Genomic DNA, 16362 nt, shown 5'->3' on the forward strand with positions numbered 1-16362 from the left:
ATGGAAGAACTGCTATCTGAAAAGTATGTGAGCTGCTTGAATAAAATCTTGTCCTGTATGTGTGTATGGCATTAGCTACAAGCTACGTGTGCCATGCTGAGTCGTGTTCTTGAAGGTCAGAAGGAAAAAATGGTATAGATGCACTGCTTCAAAGAGTGTGAGGTGGTCGTTAATTAGCCCTCTGTCTCATCCTTGGAGTTGTTCTTGGTGCATTAATGTTAATAAGCTTATGGGGAGACTCAACTCCCCTGATTTTTGCTTCACGTATAATGGAAAAAAAGGTGCTTTCAGACTGTATGAAATTTCTACCAACTTGTTTAAATGTAAGTGGCATGGATGTAGAATCATTAAGGTTGGAAAGGTCCACTTAGATCCTGTAGTCCAACTGTCAGCCATCACCACTGTGTCCACTAAAACATGTCTCTGCTTCAATAGCACTGTCTGTAATAGCTGATGATCTTGCTATTCATCTTCTTGTTGATGGTTGTTAAAGCTGTTATCAGATGATGGCTGTGAAAATGATGGTGGCAGAGGCTTGAGACGCTCCCACTGCTGCAAAATGTTGTAGCTATGCCTGCATACAAATTTTAAGTGCTGTCAGCAGCAGATTTAAAATCAGCCAGCTGACTTGGACTGCCTTCTCCCGTTTGGACAGCTTGTTCCACAGCTGTGGGGTAGCTTCTGCAATGGCCCCAGTGCTTAAACCTTGTGCCCTGTGAAGTGCTAGTAATGGCTTAACTGACATTACAGCAAATAGCTGCTGTAACACTCAGCATGGCTCTGGCAGTCAGTTGTATTTAAGGCCAAGTCAAGAAAGGAGACCTTTAAAAGTCCATCTGGAATCTTACTTGGTTCTCAGTGGTGCCAGGTGAGCTGGCTGCCCATAGCCTGGGGCTGTGGACTCTGCTACTGTGGCAAAAAAAAAAAAAAAAAAAGAAAAAAAAAAAAGAAAAAAAAAAGGAAAAAGGAAAAATATAGGGCTTATAGCAAGAGACTTGGGATTCTTCTCTTGCAGCATGGTCAAAGTGTTCTCACGCTATAGGTATACATACATATATTTCATTATGTGAATGCTTTAGGGATTCTTGTCATGTACAGGATAGGGGATGTGTTTGCTTAGTCTCCATCAGACCCATCTTGAGCCCAGGTACTTTAGCACATAAGAGAGGTACATGAATTGTACTTTCTATGAGGAGCAAATGCTGATCTAGCTTATCTCTCCATTGTTATCTCAACCATCACTATGAGCAAACTCTTTGCTTTTTCTTCTTGTTTTCAAGGACCAAATGAAAAGACACTGATTAGGGACGCTTGTCTGCCGTAACAGGTGTGCCCAGTTCTTTTTGCGCCCACTATTAGGGGAAGAACTTTGGTTACACAGTTACATAATCTTTATGTTGTGTTAGAAAAGGATTGCAATTGTATTTAGTGAGATCAAGCCAGGTAACTAGATGAAATTTGAAACAGAGCAAAGTAGACATGAATTCTGGGGAAGCTGGGTAAAGCAAGTAGGATCCGATAGAAGGAAGAGGGTCATAACTCCAAAGTTGTTGGCGTTTATCAGGTGCTTTCCAGTCAGGGGTGAGACTGTGGAATGCCAGCTGTCAGGCTGTAAATCCATTGCTATGAAACCTTGACTTGGTAACTGCTTTTCATTCCTGCACTGAGGAAGAGGGACTCCTTCATGGCCTGGGGGCAAGGCAGGGAGATAGCTGCTGATGCAGCTGTGTAGCAAGGCCTTGGCCACTGCACAGCTGAGGCTGCTGCTGAAGGCACAAAAGAATGGTGACATGGAGGCCAAGTAGAGATGGGATGCAGATTTTTGAGGTGGAGTGAATAGGTGTTTTGCACATACCTGCTTGTAACTTCTTGTTGCTGGTGGAAGGAATTTGGGCATGATGACTTGTTAAATGATTTCTTGCTATTTAGTTACTACTCTGTTTAACAGTATCCTTAAGATCGTTGAAGGTGGAATGGGAAGAGAAAAATTCCCTTTATAGAACTCAGAACTTGTTAGGCGGTGCCCTAACTTGGTGTTTGCTAGATTTAGCCTTTTTAAGGTGGATGTGAGGCACAGGAGCCTTTTTCAAGTCAAAAGAGATGACTGAATGTGCTGGTGGAGTAAAGCACATAAAGCACAGTTTCTGAGCTGGGGCTGATGTACTTTAATACTGCTTTCTAGGAGGTGTCACAGGCAAGTCCTAAGCTTCGGTGTTGTATAAAGTAAAAAGGAGGAGATCTGTGCACAGCTGAAGAAGAAATACAGTAAGTCTTCCATTGGCTGTTTCAACTGCTATGAACAGTAATGCTGAAATTACCAGCAGAGCGCCCAGCTGTTGTGTTATCATTTCTGGCTCACCTTGGGAGGAGGCTTCCAAGCAGGGTGAGCTAAAGTCACGCTGCTTGACCTGCCTCTGTTATTGACAAGGTGTGGGGCTCCCCATGAAGTGTGTTACCAGCTGTGCTACATGCTGGTGTTATCCGAAGATGGGTGTTGTTTGACTCTGGAATTCCCCCTCCCCCTGCTATTACAGCACATTGCTCTGTTGGATGGTAAAGATGCATCACATCAGCTAATGATTTGTTTAATGGTGCAGTTAAGCACCAGTGAAATCAATTTAGTGACAGAGTTAAAATTATCTCCTAGTTACATGGGGAAATGAAGTCTCATCTCGGTGGGGAAAAGAGGGGAATAGGGTAAGATTGCATTCAAATACAATTCTAGAAAGTGTGTGGGGCACGCAGAGAGGTCTGTCACCCCACTAAGGGGTAAGCCTGACACTTGGGTTAGTTATCTCTGGCTGCACTGACGTGAGCATTTAAAGTCTCTAGCTGAGTTGAAAATGGGTGGGAGAGCTTACTGCAATTGGTTTCAGGCTATGCAGGCTTTATTTCCATTGTTTAACTTCCTAACTTAGTCTAGACAAGCTCCATGGGTGCTTGTTTTCCTTGCCTGGAAATATGCTCACATCCCGTAGGTGTTGAATCTTGTGTGCAGGCTTTCTAACTGAGGGGATGAGCTGCAATTTTGCATCACCTCCCTGTAGATCTCCCAGCACCCCATAGAGTGCAACGCAGCTTTCTGCAGGGCAGACTGGGCAGCACAGAGCTGGCTGTAAAATGCAGCTGAGACCGCCCAGTGGTATGCAGTGAGAGAACTGGCACCGTTCATCTGTGGCAGGGGTGGCTGGAGGAATTCACCATGGAGTGAGGTTTGGTTGGTCCTGCATGCTTATCGCTTTGAGACAGCAGGAATGGAAGTTTAGGTCTTTGCTGTGATTTCTGGGGAGATGTGGAGGGTTATAACATCGCAGGAGTTGCCTGCATCCAAAGAAAATAAATACAGGTGCAGTGCTTTGGTAATAGGAATAATTTATGTTGGATGTTTTCCTTGAGATCTTGCTGTTTTAATGAAAGCAACTACTTATTCTTCCATTATTCCTTCTTCAAGATTTTGTCTGGAAGGCCGAGGATCCCAAAATAAGTTTCAAATTGGGTGGGTTTGAGAATAAGAAATGTGTGGGGAAAAGCTCCCTCTCATCCAAGCCCCCTCAGCCTCAGATACTTTCATGCAGCCTGCCGATAGGTTTTCTCACCTGCCTCCCCCCCCCCCCCCCCCAAAAAAAAAGGGTTTGAGTTCAGTGATCTCAAGTAACCCATGTGCATGTCATTGCGTGAAGGTGTAGGCAAGCCTTGATCGTCCACAGTTACCTTGTCACACTCATTGAGTTGAATGCCTTAAATTTAAATGCATCTTCTGAGCCATGTTATTCTGTCAAACTTGCTTCTGTATTGTTAAATATACTGTATACATCAACAACATACCCACCTACTGCTGAAAATTAGAATGGGTCTCATAAACAGTCCCAAACAAATGCTCTCAGGCTATGTTCTAGGCTATAAAATTGTTCCTGTATCTCCTTATGATTCAAAGGTTGATACATCATGCATTGTAAAGCGTGTGGTGATAGCAGCCTGCTGGTGTAAGCAGAAGCTTGTGGTGGTTTAAACTGGTGATGGTCTCAATCTGAATGGTGTGGCCAACCAGTGCTGTCCTGGCCTTCCCTTAGCAGCTCCAGCTGCAAAAATATGACTTAGATGCTGCATGCTAGAACCTGTCAACACCACAAAAACTGAACCGATAAACTGGAATTGATTCTGTTGCTTTTGTCTTTAGGAACATTGGAATGAATCTTCATCACTTTCTAATACGGGAAGAAAATGCCTTTGAAGGGAGCGTTGTGGTGGTGAGCTTGTCTCCTACCAATCTGTGTATGCTTCCGCAGGCTATAGTAAAGCTTTTGCAATTGCAACTTGATCTTCTTTCTGTCCCACACAGTTTTCCAATTTGATAATCATGTCCTTGAATTACAGGAGTGCAATGTGGAAGTGACACTTTTGCCCTTTTAAGTTGGGTAACTTCAAAGCACTTCTAAAGTGAGTTGCGCCCACTATGGGAGGAGAGAGCAAGGTAGAAAGGCTTGCTTGCTCTGTGCTCACAATTGGAACAGCACAAGGCTATTCCAAATGTCAGCACAGTAGTCGTGCTCCTATGTAGGCAAATAGTTTCTTCTCTAGTCATCCATGCAGAATGCACTTTGAGTGGATTTGCTGTATTTTAATATTCTGGAAAATTACCCCTTGTGATTGCTACGGTGTTCTGATGCACCACGTATGCATTGCAGCAAGGCTGCAACCTGTCTGCCTTTTGCTTTGCTGCTCGCTTACCATGGTGCTGCTTTTCAGGCTGTGCCTGGTGAACACATTTGCTTTCCCATCGTTACTATTGTCCCTCAAAAATTAATGATCTTTGTTAGATAATCTGTACTTGTTGTAAGTGTTACTGCTTCCTGTGTCTAAAATAGTGGTGACTTACTGACTTTTTTTGTATCTAGAGCTATTATAGCATTACCTAGTTTCATGTGGACAGCCATTTATGCTGCTTACAGCCAGCTATTTTAGTACTTTTCTATTAATGCTTTTTCAATGGCTAATGCATTTGCACTGCTGTGCTGGAAGCTGAGACTTTGTGAGCTATCTGAATCAGAGTGCTATCAAGGGACTTAGGCTTGGCAAACAAACTGCCAGTAAAGTCTGCTTGACTGGGAGTGTCAGGACCTGGTGGTGGCTGCACTCCTAACTAGGAATGCCTTACTGCCTTCTATTTTAAGTAATAAGCTTTGTCTTTGTTTAAAAACAACAACAACAAAAAAAGGAAACAGAAAACAAGCAATGTGAAAAGAGGAATCTGCTTTCTGTCTCTCGAGAGTTTTTTGGGACATGCAAGCTTTTAGCAGAGGCAGTTGGAAATGATCATAATTAGCAGTTGTGATGGCCAAGTGTGATTTACTTGCAAGTTATTTTGACCCAATTCACCCATCAGCTAAATGAAATGAGCAGGCAGGGATAAAGGAAACTACCTGTAATAGAACCCTAAACCTGAATCATTTTCCCTTTTCTTTCTGGATCTTCTAAGCTTGTTATTATCTATTTGGAGGATAGCTGCAAGCTATGTCTTGGAGTGAGAACAGGATTGCAGAACTGTGAATGAGGAGATGTCACAAGAAGGGTGCTGCTTGGAAGGCAAGGCGGTCCTACCGGCTGTGGAAGCTTGTTAGCTCTCTCCATCATCTGCTTGCTTCGTACAAATGAAAGATAATTACAGGAAGATTCATGTGACAACTCTGGCCTGCTTTCAGATAACAGCATCTTAAAGTGGGAAGCAGCCTTAGACTATGGGGCTCTTGAGCTTTTTTCAGTAGGAAATGACGTAAGCTGGCTGTTCTGTTCTCGTGGATGCCTTGGTCGCCTTTTGCTGTGTTAGCTCTGCTGCTGCATGAAGGGCCCTTAACGTGGGTGATGTGACTGAGTAGAAGTGCTGCTTGCCCATCAGAGCTGTGGCTCTCTGCAGTAACTTGCAAGGCTTGTGTGGTTGGAGGGTTTTCAGCTCATTGCCTGTCACCTCAGCAAGTGGTAAGATCAATTTCAAGCATCCTGTCATAAAGTGTGTGCAGCAGGCCTTTAGCCAGTGCATGCAATTTGCAGCCTCCAGCCTCCTAAACTATTCTTGTAGAGGGTAAGAAATTGTGGTTGAAGGAACGCTAATAATTAGCACTGGGTCAGAGGAAAAGTGCTGCTTCTCAGCTCTACTAGCTTCAGTGCAAAAGCTGTAAAGTTCTTGGGAGTACAGTACAATCTCATTCTGTGTTGACTGGTCAGTCTTGGTGCCTGTCCCTCCCTGGCTTTTCCAGGCTTGTTTTTGTGTTTTTGCTCTGTTTCACGTGTGTATTTAATTTTCCTGAGGAGGATGATTCAATTTTCATTAACTAGCTGAACCTGTCAAAGAAAATACAAACTCTAAAGGTGTCGCTGACAGTTTGTGTAATTCAGAGTCAAGTGGTAAATTGCCTCCTTCTAAACCACTGAATACCTATCAAAATATATTAAAGCACTTGAAGCAGTTTGGATAAGCTTTAAGGTGGTGACCTAGCCAAACATTTCCATTGGTTTTTCTTCCACTCCCACTTGTCCCCAAGATAATCTCTTTCCCCAGGGCTGTTAATTCTTCAGTGGTCTCCATTTTTCTAGCTCTTTGTTTCCAAGGCGTCTCAAACTCTTAATATGAATTAAGCCTCAGCATTCATAGTGGGAAGAAGTGTGAACTGCAAATTCTTCATAGCGTGTATGCTGGATACATGGCTTGCAGGGTGTAGTTTGGCAAGGAGCTGGCTGTTTGGGACTGACTGCTATGAACTGATTTACGTTGTGTGAAGTTTCTTTGTCTTTGAACAAAACTGCAGTGGTTTCTTTTTTAGAGACTTGAACGCTATCAGTGTTAGATTCTGAATGTTTAAAAAACAGGCATGCTTGAGCTGAAACAATCTGAGAAAAATCCACTAAAATCTTACTAAGCTCCTTGTAGCCTGAATGACGTGCAATGAGTAGAAACCAGTATTTTTAAACTGAAAGACAAAACCATGTATTTGGGTGCCCCTTTCATAATTCTCTCCTGTAATCCTGGTTTATCGTGGATGGCTTGACCACTGAAAATCCATGGGAAGAGTTTTTGGTGTACTTTTCTTTGGGATTCTTGTAACTAGTGATTTAACGCAGACATGCAGACTTGATCATTGTGTAATCAAGGTGTGTTCATGCATAGTATGTGTCTATAAACTTCAGCTCATTTCCCCGAGACAGTGGGGGAGGTTCAGGAAGTGCCAGGATTAATTAGCACTGATGAGGACCTGGCTGTTGTTTTTGTACTTGTTTTCCTGAAACTAGTTTAGCTGTTGGGGCCTCCTTTGCTCTTTGAGGCTATTAAGTATAATTATGTTGTTCAGTTTTGTAGTACAGTAATTCCATGCAGGAGGTGTTGAAATGAATAGCTTTAAGCTAGCTATTGGGAGATGCTGTTAGAATAATTAATTTCCTCAAAAATCAATTAAATCCTTTTGATCTCCAAGTCTACTCCTTATCTTCCTGGAAATGGCTGATGGTGAAGTGGCTGCTGCAGGCACTGCAGTCCCTCAGGCCCATTCTCTGCCCAGGTCAGGTTTTGGGGGGCAGTGTTGCAGTTATTGGAAGCTCACCTTCGCCAGAGGAGCAGGTCCAAAGCAGCTTCTCCCTGCACTAACTGGTCAGGATCGTTGCTGTTGAGAAAGCTGTAGAAATAGAGCTAATGAGCCTTCTTGAAGCCATACCTAAAATGAGGTTAGATAGAGTTATGTATGGCTGTTCCTTGTGTGGTATGGATGGGGTAAATCCCACCTTTATTTCTCTTCCTCTTGAAGAGGGGATGGCTGAGATGAACTTCTAGAATTCCGAGTGAGAAGCCTCCGGAGCTTAATCTAACATACTGGTTCATGTCAGATTCAAAATGAGCATGTGCTTTTACTGCCCTTGATTCATACACTGAAAACGTGCTCCTGCAAGATTTTCACTTGCTTAATTTGTGCTTAGCTGCCTTTTCTAGGCAGGCACAGTGTCTAGTGGAAAGATGTCAAGCATCCACTCTTCATCAAATGAAAGAATTTTCCAGGGCCTTGTGATGAGATTAGCAAAAGGGCTGATTTTTACTGATGGCACCTGGTAGTACCTGGAAGTGATGTGAATCTGACTGTAGGAAGCAAAGAAGCATTTCAAGCTGGGTGCCCTAAGGTTTGGTATGTTTCACAGAATAAACCTGGCCAATACTAATTGGCATCAGGTATTTGTAATCACTTACTGAAGCCATGGGTTTTGTCTTAGGACCTGCACCTCTGAACGTGAGAATATCTGAAATATATTGCCCAGAAGTGCCAGATAAGTTTTGGCTTCCCCTACCTGAGTGCCTCATGAGGGATCCAGTCCCAAAGCCAACTGGGTGTCTGAGCTCCTTTGGGAGGCAGGAGGTTTGTCTTTCGCACTCAGACTGACCTGATGTCACTTGGGTGCAAAGGAGCTGCCTCATGCTGCCTGAGGCTCTCCTCAGCCACAGCTACTTGAATTTCTCTGCCAGTTTGTTTTGTGAACTGAAGCCATGAAAGGTTAGCAGCGTTCCTTCTTTCCTGCAGGAAAATGAGCAGGGAATGGGTGCTGTGAGACTCCTCCAGCACTGCGATGCAGAGGACTGCTGAGGCCTGCAGAATGCTGTACCTCTGTTTCAGAGTTTGTGCCTTCTCTGAAGCTGTACTGATGCTGGTGCTGGCCTGGAAGTCTGCCGGAGCCTGCTGTTTCTTCTTAAGAGCTGAAAGCAGGGGTCCCGCATCCTTGAGTTGATTTCCCTGGAAAACCAGTGTGAGTTTGCTCCTCCTAAGTGTGCACTGAGACAGAGAGAATTCCCTTGCACTTGTGGGAATTCAACTTCATAACTCAGTTTATTGTTTCACTCCTGATCCTGTAAATGCCAGGATATGCCAGTAGGCGTTTCCTCACCAGGAAGCTCATCCTGCCTTTATGCAGAGTGACAGCAAGGTGGGAGAAGAGGGGAAGGAGCTTATCTGCAAGCTGGCTCATATGCAGGGAATTGTCACATGTGGTTAGGTAAGAACTAGAGACAAAAACAAACAACAATGAACTGCTGTGCAAAAATCAATCTGATCCCATCTGTCTGCTTATACCGTTCTCAGAAGTCAGTGGCTGAAGAAGGCAGTCATGCAGCAGAAGAAAACCAAAATTAGTGGCATCAAAGCTAAACAAATTGATTAACTAGTTTCTTAAACTAACTGTGGAAGTCCTTTTAATTTGAGAAGAGTTAACAGAACAACATTTGAGTAATGAGTTGAGAAAAATTCCACTTTGCCTTGCCTTTGTGTTTGGGTTGCAAAGGTGACAAAGGCTTTAAATATGGAATGGTGTTTTGTTAGCTTTCACTTGCATTTTGAAAGCCTGAAAAACAGAATTAAATGCTCAGGTTTGTTTTGTTCTGGTTTTTTTTTTTTTTTTTTTTTTTTTCCTAGTTACCATGAGTACTGTACTGACAAATAGAGTTCAAACCAGTCTTCTCCAGAAAAGCAAAAATATTTTAAACGTGAATCTGTGAGCTGGCATCACAAACTGCATGGGAAATATTCCAGCCCCAGTTTCTGACTGCTTGAGGTAGAAATGTCTGTGGGAGGCTGAGAAGGAAGGAGTATGGTGGTCTGGAGTACTGTGGTTATCTGTCTGAGGTCAAGTAGGAATAGCGTAACACTCTGTAAGCTGTTGGCAGTTGCAATAAAATTATCCTGAGGATTTTTGTTGTTTGGAGTATGGGGGAGGAAAGTGGGACATTGAAAGCATCAGGAAAGCACCTGTTCAAAAGCTACAGGGGCCGCTTGACCAAAGTGCTTTACGTGTCCATTAAACTTCACCTTGCCTCACTTCACCTCCTGCTCCTGCCCTCAGAGGCTCTATCAAAGTTACTGCTAGCAGTGATGCTTCCATTACAAAACTCATCATTGCAGCATCTCCACGGCAGCAGTAATGCTGTGAGAGAGGTGCAACAAAGAACAGGGAGGAGCTGCTTCATCCTCTTTAAATCTCCTCCTCTCTCCTACCCCCACCTCTTCCTGTGGGGGTAGGAATACCTGTGCCTTTGGAGGCAGATGGGCAGAGGAAGCAGGATCAGAAGGGAGTATTTATAGCTCACCTCCTGTTTGTGTTCCTCTACTAGCAGATGTGATGTAGCTCTGTCCTAACCCTGGGAGAAAATTCAGACAGGAACGAGCAGAGTGGTTAACCGAGGACCGTTTGCTCATGTGTAGGTCGTACCAAGAGCTTCAAAATGCCAAGATTAACACTTCCCACATCTCACTGGCATTGCCTCCTCTCTGTCCATCTCCTCAGCCCAGTTTAAAAATAAATACAGAAAACAGTGGTGGTGTTCAGGCTGGTTCTCGTTTGCTTGACCTTCATCCGCAGAAGCGTTGCCCTGTGGAGGCAGTGGGTGCAAAGTGTTCTTTCTGAGGCAAAAATCTGACTTTGAGAGTGGGATATGAGAAAGGACGTGCTTGGTGAAGAGAAAGAAATGATTTTAAACCAGTGGGATTTGGTCAGCTTCCTAGAGATGAGCTGGATGGTGAAAATGGCAGTGAGGACTTTCTTTCTTTGCCACGTTCCAATCTGTGCTCAAATGGTTGGCATTTTTTGCTGCAGGGCATCAAAAATTTGTAGGCTGAGCACTTCTCCTGCAACAGTAAGGGCTGTATCAGTGTGGCAGAGTGTACTTTATGGTTTGCCACGCTCCCAAACAGAAGCACACTGTGTTCCTTAGAGGAAATGTTTCACGTAATATTTCCTGTGTGGACATCCCCGGACGCTGTAGCAGCAGTAAGTCGGAGGAAGCCTTCCGTACAAGGTTACTCTTATTTGTTGAACAAGTGCAATTGTAAAATGCCATTTCTAAATCTGAGAGAAGTCCTGGAAGCAGGCCATAGAGCCCAGATGATGTCTGGGAAGAGTGGAGGTGGAAAAGAAGACGAGAAAAGCACTCTGATGCCAACTGACCCATTTCTATCTTTTCAGAAGGCCCTGAGGAGTCCAGGAGGGTGCTGAGGAGAGAGATGCACAGGAGCAGGGCTGTGCTGGCTGAGGCAGCGGCATAGTGTTATGCTGTGGGCCTGGCTGCTTGCTGGCCCTTGGGCAGGGGATGCTGGAGAGGGGTTGTCTCATCCTGATGGCTCCACTTCTCACATTTTGAGTCTGAGCTACAATTCCAGGGCCAGCGTTGGTATAGAGACTTGAAATGGCCTTGTCTGTGCTTAGAGCCTTGCAGTGGTTTGTACTTGAGGACTTCCCTTGCAGAACTTGTTTCAATAGCTGTGATTTGGCAATGCTGCCCTCAGCCAGTTCTAGAACATCTGGGGAGTTTCTGGAGGGTTCCTGTAGTCCCTCCTCAGGGTGAAGATGAGCCCCTCAGTGAGGATGTTGGTGCCCCTGTGGAACTGAGAAAAGGACAAGAATGCTGAGAAAGAGGAATGAGAATAAAAGGGAAGTGCGAGGAGCAGCCCTGTGAGCCCTTTGGCAACCTGTGCCTTAGATTTCTGCTCAGAACATCATTTTCACTCTGTCTACTCTGGCTTGCAAAAACACACTGGTATAAGGAGAGAGCAAAGTGGGAGGGCAGGACCCGATGACTTAGAATAGAAGCACCATTTGAGAGATATTGGAATGTCACAGGCTGAATATAGAAGGAAAGGATCAAGAAAGGGAGCCCTTCAGATCTTCTGGGGTGCTTGGATGGGGCGGATGTGATAGCTCAGGGATGCTTGCAGCGATTTTTGTTGCTGATATGCTGGCGGGAAGGTTTACTGAGCAGTCACAGTTGTTCTTTTTTTTGGTGCTGTGACAGTGGGGAGAGAGAAATAGCAACTAGGAAGGTGAGCTGCTTCACCAGTGGCTTGAGGTAGCTTCTGCAGAGGAGACCCCTTGTTAGTGGGTGATGCAGCTGGTGCTTGCAAATGTACCTTGTTAATTTCTCATCGTGTGAATTTGTTACACAGACAAGGCTCAATTTCACAGAAGCTCTGCACATGATGGTTAATGACACTCCAGGTAATGATTTAGCAGCATGTTTTACTCATGTTTTAGATAGGTGCACCTTTTAATATTTTGCTTTTTTTTTTTTAATAACTCTTCTCTGACTGCAGTCACCCTTGGAGGCTTAGTACTCTGTCCTTTTGTTTGCTAATTGTACAACATGCAGAAGGTGAGCTCTGCCAGATTGCTCCCTCTTTTCCTGCTGGAGCGTACTTGCTGGCCCCTAAAAGGCTGATTTTTCCAGTTTCAGCTTTGTTTAACTTTGTTGCTGGTGTAGATTTGAACTAACTAGTCAGACCTCTAGAGATGCTGGTGTTTTGCTTTCAGATTGTCTGATGTAGGCCCTGATAAGGCGGGAGAGAAAGTGCTACTGTAGACAGAGGGCTGTTAGTGGGTTTTTATTTTGGTGGTTATTGTTGTTTTTAACTCTTGCTCTTTTGATCATTCTGGGAGTGAAGCTGCCATGTAACCCTGAGCCTCCTACCAACACTAAGAGAGGAGAGGAAGAATTGAATGGATGCAAGAAGTGAATTCCTGCTCGTGCTGTGTTTGGGCACACAGTGTCATGAAGTTACTTAGAGCTCCTCATTTCAGTATTGCTTTTCAGACCCAGAGTGCCACTTGCTTTGGAAGTCTCAGCTGAAACCTCACTGTGGTTATTCCACACTTTGAAGCAGTGAGCTGTTGATGGTCTGCAGATGGTGAGATCAAGTCAGCCAAGCTTGAAACAAGTTACTCTCCACTACCCTGTGCTTACTTTGATCCAAAACTTCAACCTTCTGTCACAGTGTCTGTTGAATTGCAGACATAGGATAAAAGGTTCTGACATTTTTCTCCAACCCTGTTTGAAAACGGTAGCTGCCCTTCAAGAATAAAAATGATCGCTTATTCCTTAAGCACGCCCAGATCTGGGATGACAGGAGATGATGTTTAGGTCTCTGCTGAGTTTGTGTTCATTTGTTCCTCTTGCTCTAACCAGTGGAGACTGTTTCCCTAGTTAGGAGACTTCTGAGAGCAGCATCATAAGGCACAATTCAGATCTGCTGCAGTGACAGATAGGAGTAGTTCAACCAGTATCTCCTTGTCTGAAACGTAGTGCTGGTTACTGCTGTGTGGCTGGTGAGAGAAATGGTCCGAGACATTAAGTCCGGGGATGCCTCAGCCCTTCCATTAGTCAGCTGACATGCCCTGCTTTTCAACCCATTTTGCCTTTTTCTGTTCTTGCCTGTATTGTGTAAAGGCAGGCAGACTGGAGCTTATGCCTGTCAAATGCTCATGGCCTTAAGGTAAATTCGTTGCAGATGCAAGCTGATAATATCTTTCAGATATATAGCTATTTTGTGGTGAGATAAAACTGGATTTGGTGCGTTTGAGGATTTTCTGAGAGCAGCTAGTAAAATGCATGGGCTGCTGTGCAAATGTGGTAGGAAGGCAGGCTCCTAGCGAGCAGTATTTCAGAAATAATGGTTGCTACTATGCAGAAGGGAGAAGGAAAGCAATGAGAAGCAGCTCTCCACATGATCAGGGGAAGTAAATATGAAAATGGGCCTTTGGGAAAGTGTTCACACAGACCATTCCATGTCCCACTTACTGTTATATCTGGTGTGATATTTTTTTTTTGGTAGAAGAAAAACAATTGAATTTAAGGATTCAAATAGGAAAAGGTCTGTTGGTTGTGGGGCTTTTTATTTAAATTTCCAGGTGTTTCCCCTTCTCAGGTACCACTTGATTCTGAGTTCAAGCTCAGAACTGGCTTCACAGTGTAATAGTGATGCCAAGTGATGTCAAGTACCTTGACTTGCCTGAAATGCATGCCTGCATGGGTGGATAGTTTGCTTATTCATATTTAAAACATCATTATTTCATATTGGGTAGATTCCTGGTTGCTTTGTAGTTGCATAGGAGTATTTATCAGTTCAGAAGACTTGTTTTCAAGTGCCAGAAGGCAAATTTATGTTTTGATTCCCAATGTACAGGTGTTTTACACATGTTACATTTTCCAAACATTTTTCAAAACTGGCAGTTTCCCACTTGTGTGCAGTTGCAGCTGTTCAAAGCTGAGCTCTCCTTTGCTGTTAACTACTTAACTCAATTGTGGGAAGCTGAAAATGCAGTTGCAGCAACAAGCAAAATTGAAAATGACTTTCAATGAAAAGTGATTTTCGTTGTCAGGACTGAATGGAGCATAAATACAGCACAGAATAGAGCAAGTTTCCAGAGCTGTCAGAGCACTGACCTTCTGGGCACAGGCCCTGACTGTGGGACTGATGTAGCTGTGGGACTATCCTGGATTTGTGGAGCAAGCTTCAGAAGAAAAGATAGTTGAAATGAGTTATTGAAAGTATCTTCAGAAATAATCAACAGTGGGTTTTGTTTGCAGGCTTCCATTAGAAATCTTCTTGAAACAAACCCTATCTGTGGGCTGCATTCATAGAAATGCAGACTTGGCAGCTGAATTTTTGGTGATCATTGACTGTGTACCACTGTGGGCAGATAGAGCTCAGTAGCAGCTCTCATTCTTTTCTATAACGCAGCTCCTGCTTGCCAGAATTTTACTGGGTGGATGTGCTGGTTCATGTGTAACTAATCTAAAATAACATCTTGGCAGACAGATCTTAAATAGGCTTTACGTTGGTCTGATTGCCTGTTTTTATGAACAGATTAGTCCCTTACCAAGACTGAAGAATGTAAGAGCCGTTCGTGCACTTTCTTTTTCCATTAGACTTACTCCTTTTTAAGCTCAGTATCCGGGTTTTTGTTTCTGCCTCAGACAATTTGTTCTACGCCCAGGTGTGTTTACTGCTTGTATCTTAGTTTGGTTTCCCCCTCTGTGAGGAGGAGGGAAAATATGTAGTTCAGCAGAGAAAACAACCGAGGAGAATGAACCTTTTAATCAAGCACTCCCTAATTCTTCACCACTTTACACTCAGAGCGTTGAGAGTGATGCGCGTAGAGGTGAGCCTGGCCGAGGGGAGAGCCGTGCTGGGAGGCAGATGGCAGAGCTGGGGCCGTTCCCGCAGGTGCTCCGGGCCGGTGGTGGCTAGGAGGAAATGCCCAGCGCAGGCGTTAGGGTGGGAGGGCGGCTGCGGGCTGTGATTCTGTCAGGCAGCGCGACTCAACATTTGTCCTTTTGCTGTGCTTGTGTTTTCTAGGTGCATCAGAGGCTTTCTCCTTGGCAGAGTGTGAGAGTGGTCTATTGCAGTACGGTAGTGCCCTCTGATGGTGAGTGACGCAGAGAAACTCTGGGCTCGCTTTTGGCTGAAGTCATGTTGCTGACCCCCTTTCCGGTTGAGTCTTTGCTGACTAGGAGGTAATCCCATTTTTGAACGGAGAAAGTGAAAGAACAAAGTCAGATAAGAAGAATCAAGGAAACGGTCAACTTCTCTAGTAACTGCCCTTATAGAGCTGGGCAGGCTTTACAGTGAAGAATCTTATATTGCATTTAATTGTCCAAAGCTTTCATCAGGCATCTTCCTGATGTGTGGCCTTGAGGTCCTTGTTTCAAGATACTGTGTGCCTTTGTAACTTGTGTCTAATGAAAATGCACTTCATCCCAGGCACTCGAGTGGTTGAAAGCGCTCTGTCTGCTGCGGTGAATTGTGAAGCCACGGCAGTTTTGTTCCTTTATTTAAATTCTAGGACAGCTCTAGCATTAAGCTTTTTCTGATATGGTTGTCATAACATAAAGCAAAGGAATGTACTGCTGAGGTAGGTGGAACTTTTTTAAAAAAAAAAAAAAAAAAAAAAAGCTCAGTATGTGAAATGCAAGGAGGAAACAAACAGCTTTGAGATAACTGCCTGCTTAACATTTGCTTGCTGCGAACAGAGACTGGAGTGCTTATGCTGACAGACACAAGCAGTTAGTGGATCTTCTTACCATTAAGGCTTGTTAATAACGCCTGAAAGCTAACAAAGTAAAGGGCTCTGCTGCAATTGCTTCCCCTGCTGGGATAGTGACTGTGTGCAAAAACAAAGGGAACAGGACTGCTGTGGAGAACTGATAGTAATTGAACTGGAAGGCTTAAACAGGTGGAAGAGTAGGGGGCAAATACAAGGTTGAGAGAATAATCTGTGTATAGCTACTTGATTGATTTGGTGAATCTCTTGTTATATTATGCTTGAATATTTTCCTTGTTACTTTTTCCAATAACTTTGTGTTTACCAGCAGCGTGTGCTCAATACAGATTTTTCTTTTCTCCATACCTTTTTTTTTTTTTTTCTTATAGCTTGCTTTATAAAGTGCTCAAGAGCCCTTTTACTGGAGCACATACACTTCAAAACTGTGGTGCATGGATGGAATTCATACCTCAAAGCAAGCTCATGTTTAATATAGCATGTAAAGCTTTCAAAATTTTCCTTAGTCAT

The 16362-nt window shown here is 43.9% G+C and overlaps 1 protein-coding gene across 1 annotated transcript in view; it reads left to right on the forward strand.

Moving 5' to 3' along the window:
- Positions 1–16362, forward strand: part of MCU (mitochondrial calcium uniporter) — a gene marked incomplete at both ends in the record, with an annotated part of 80916 nt that overhangs the window by 53931 nt on the left and 10623 nt on the right. The window contains one exon of the mRNA XM_079536209.1: positions 15150–15219. Within this exon, the coding sequence (XP_079392335.1) occupies positions 15150–15219 (70 nt within the window). The remainder of the gene's footprint in view (positions 1–15149; positions 15220–16362) is intronic.

The sequence above is a fragment of the Tetrao urogallus genome (assembly GCF_951394365.1).
Source record: "Tetrao urogallus genome assembly, chromosome: 5".
NCBI classification, from domain to species: Eukaryota; Metazoa; Chordata; class Aves; order Galliformes; family Phasianidae; genus Tetrao; species Tetrao urogallus.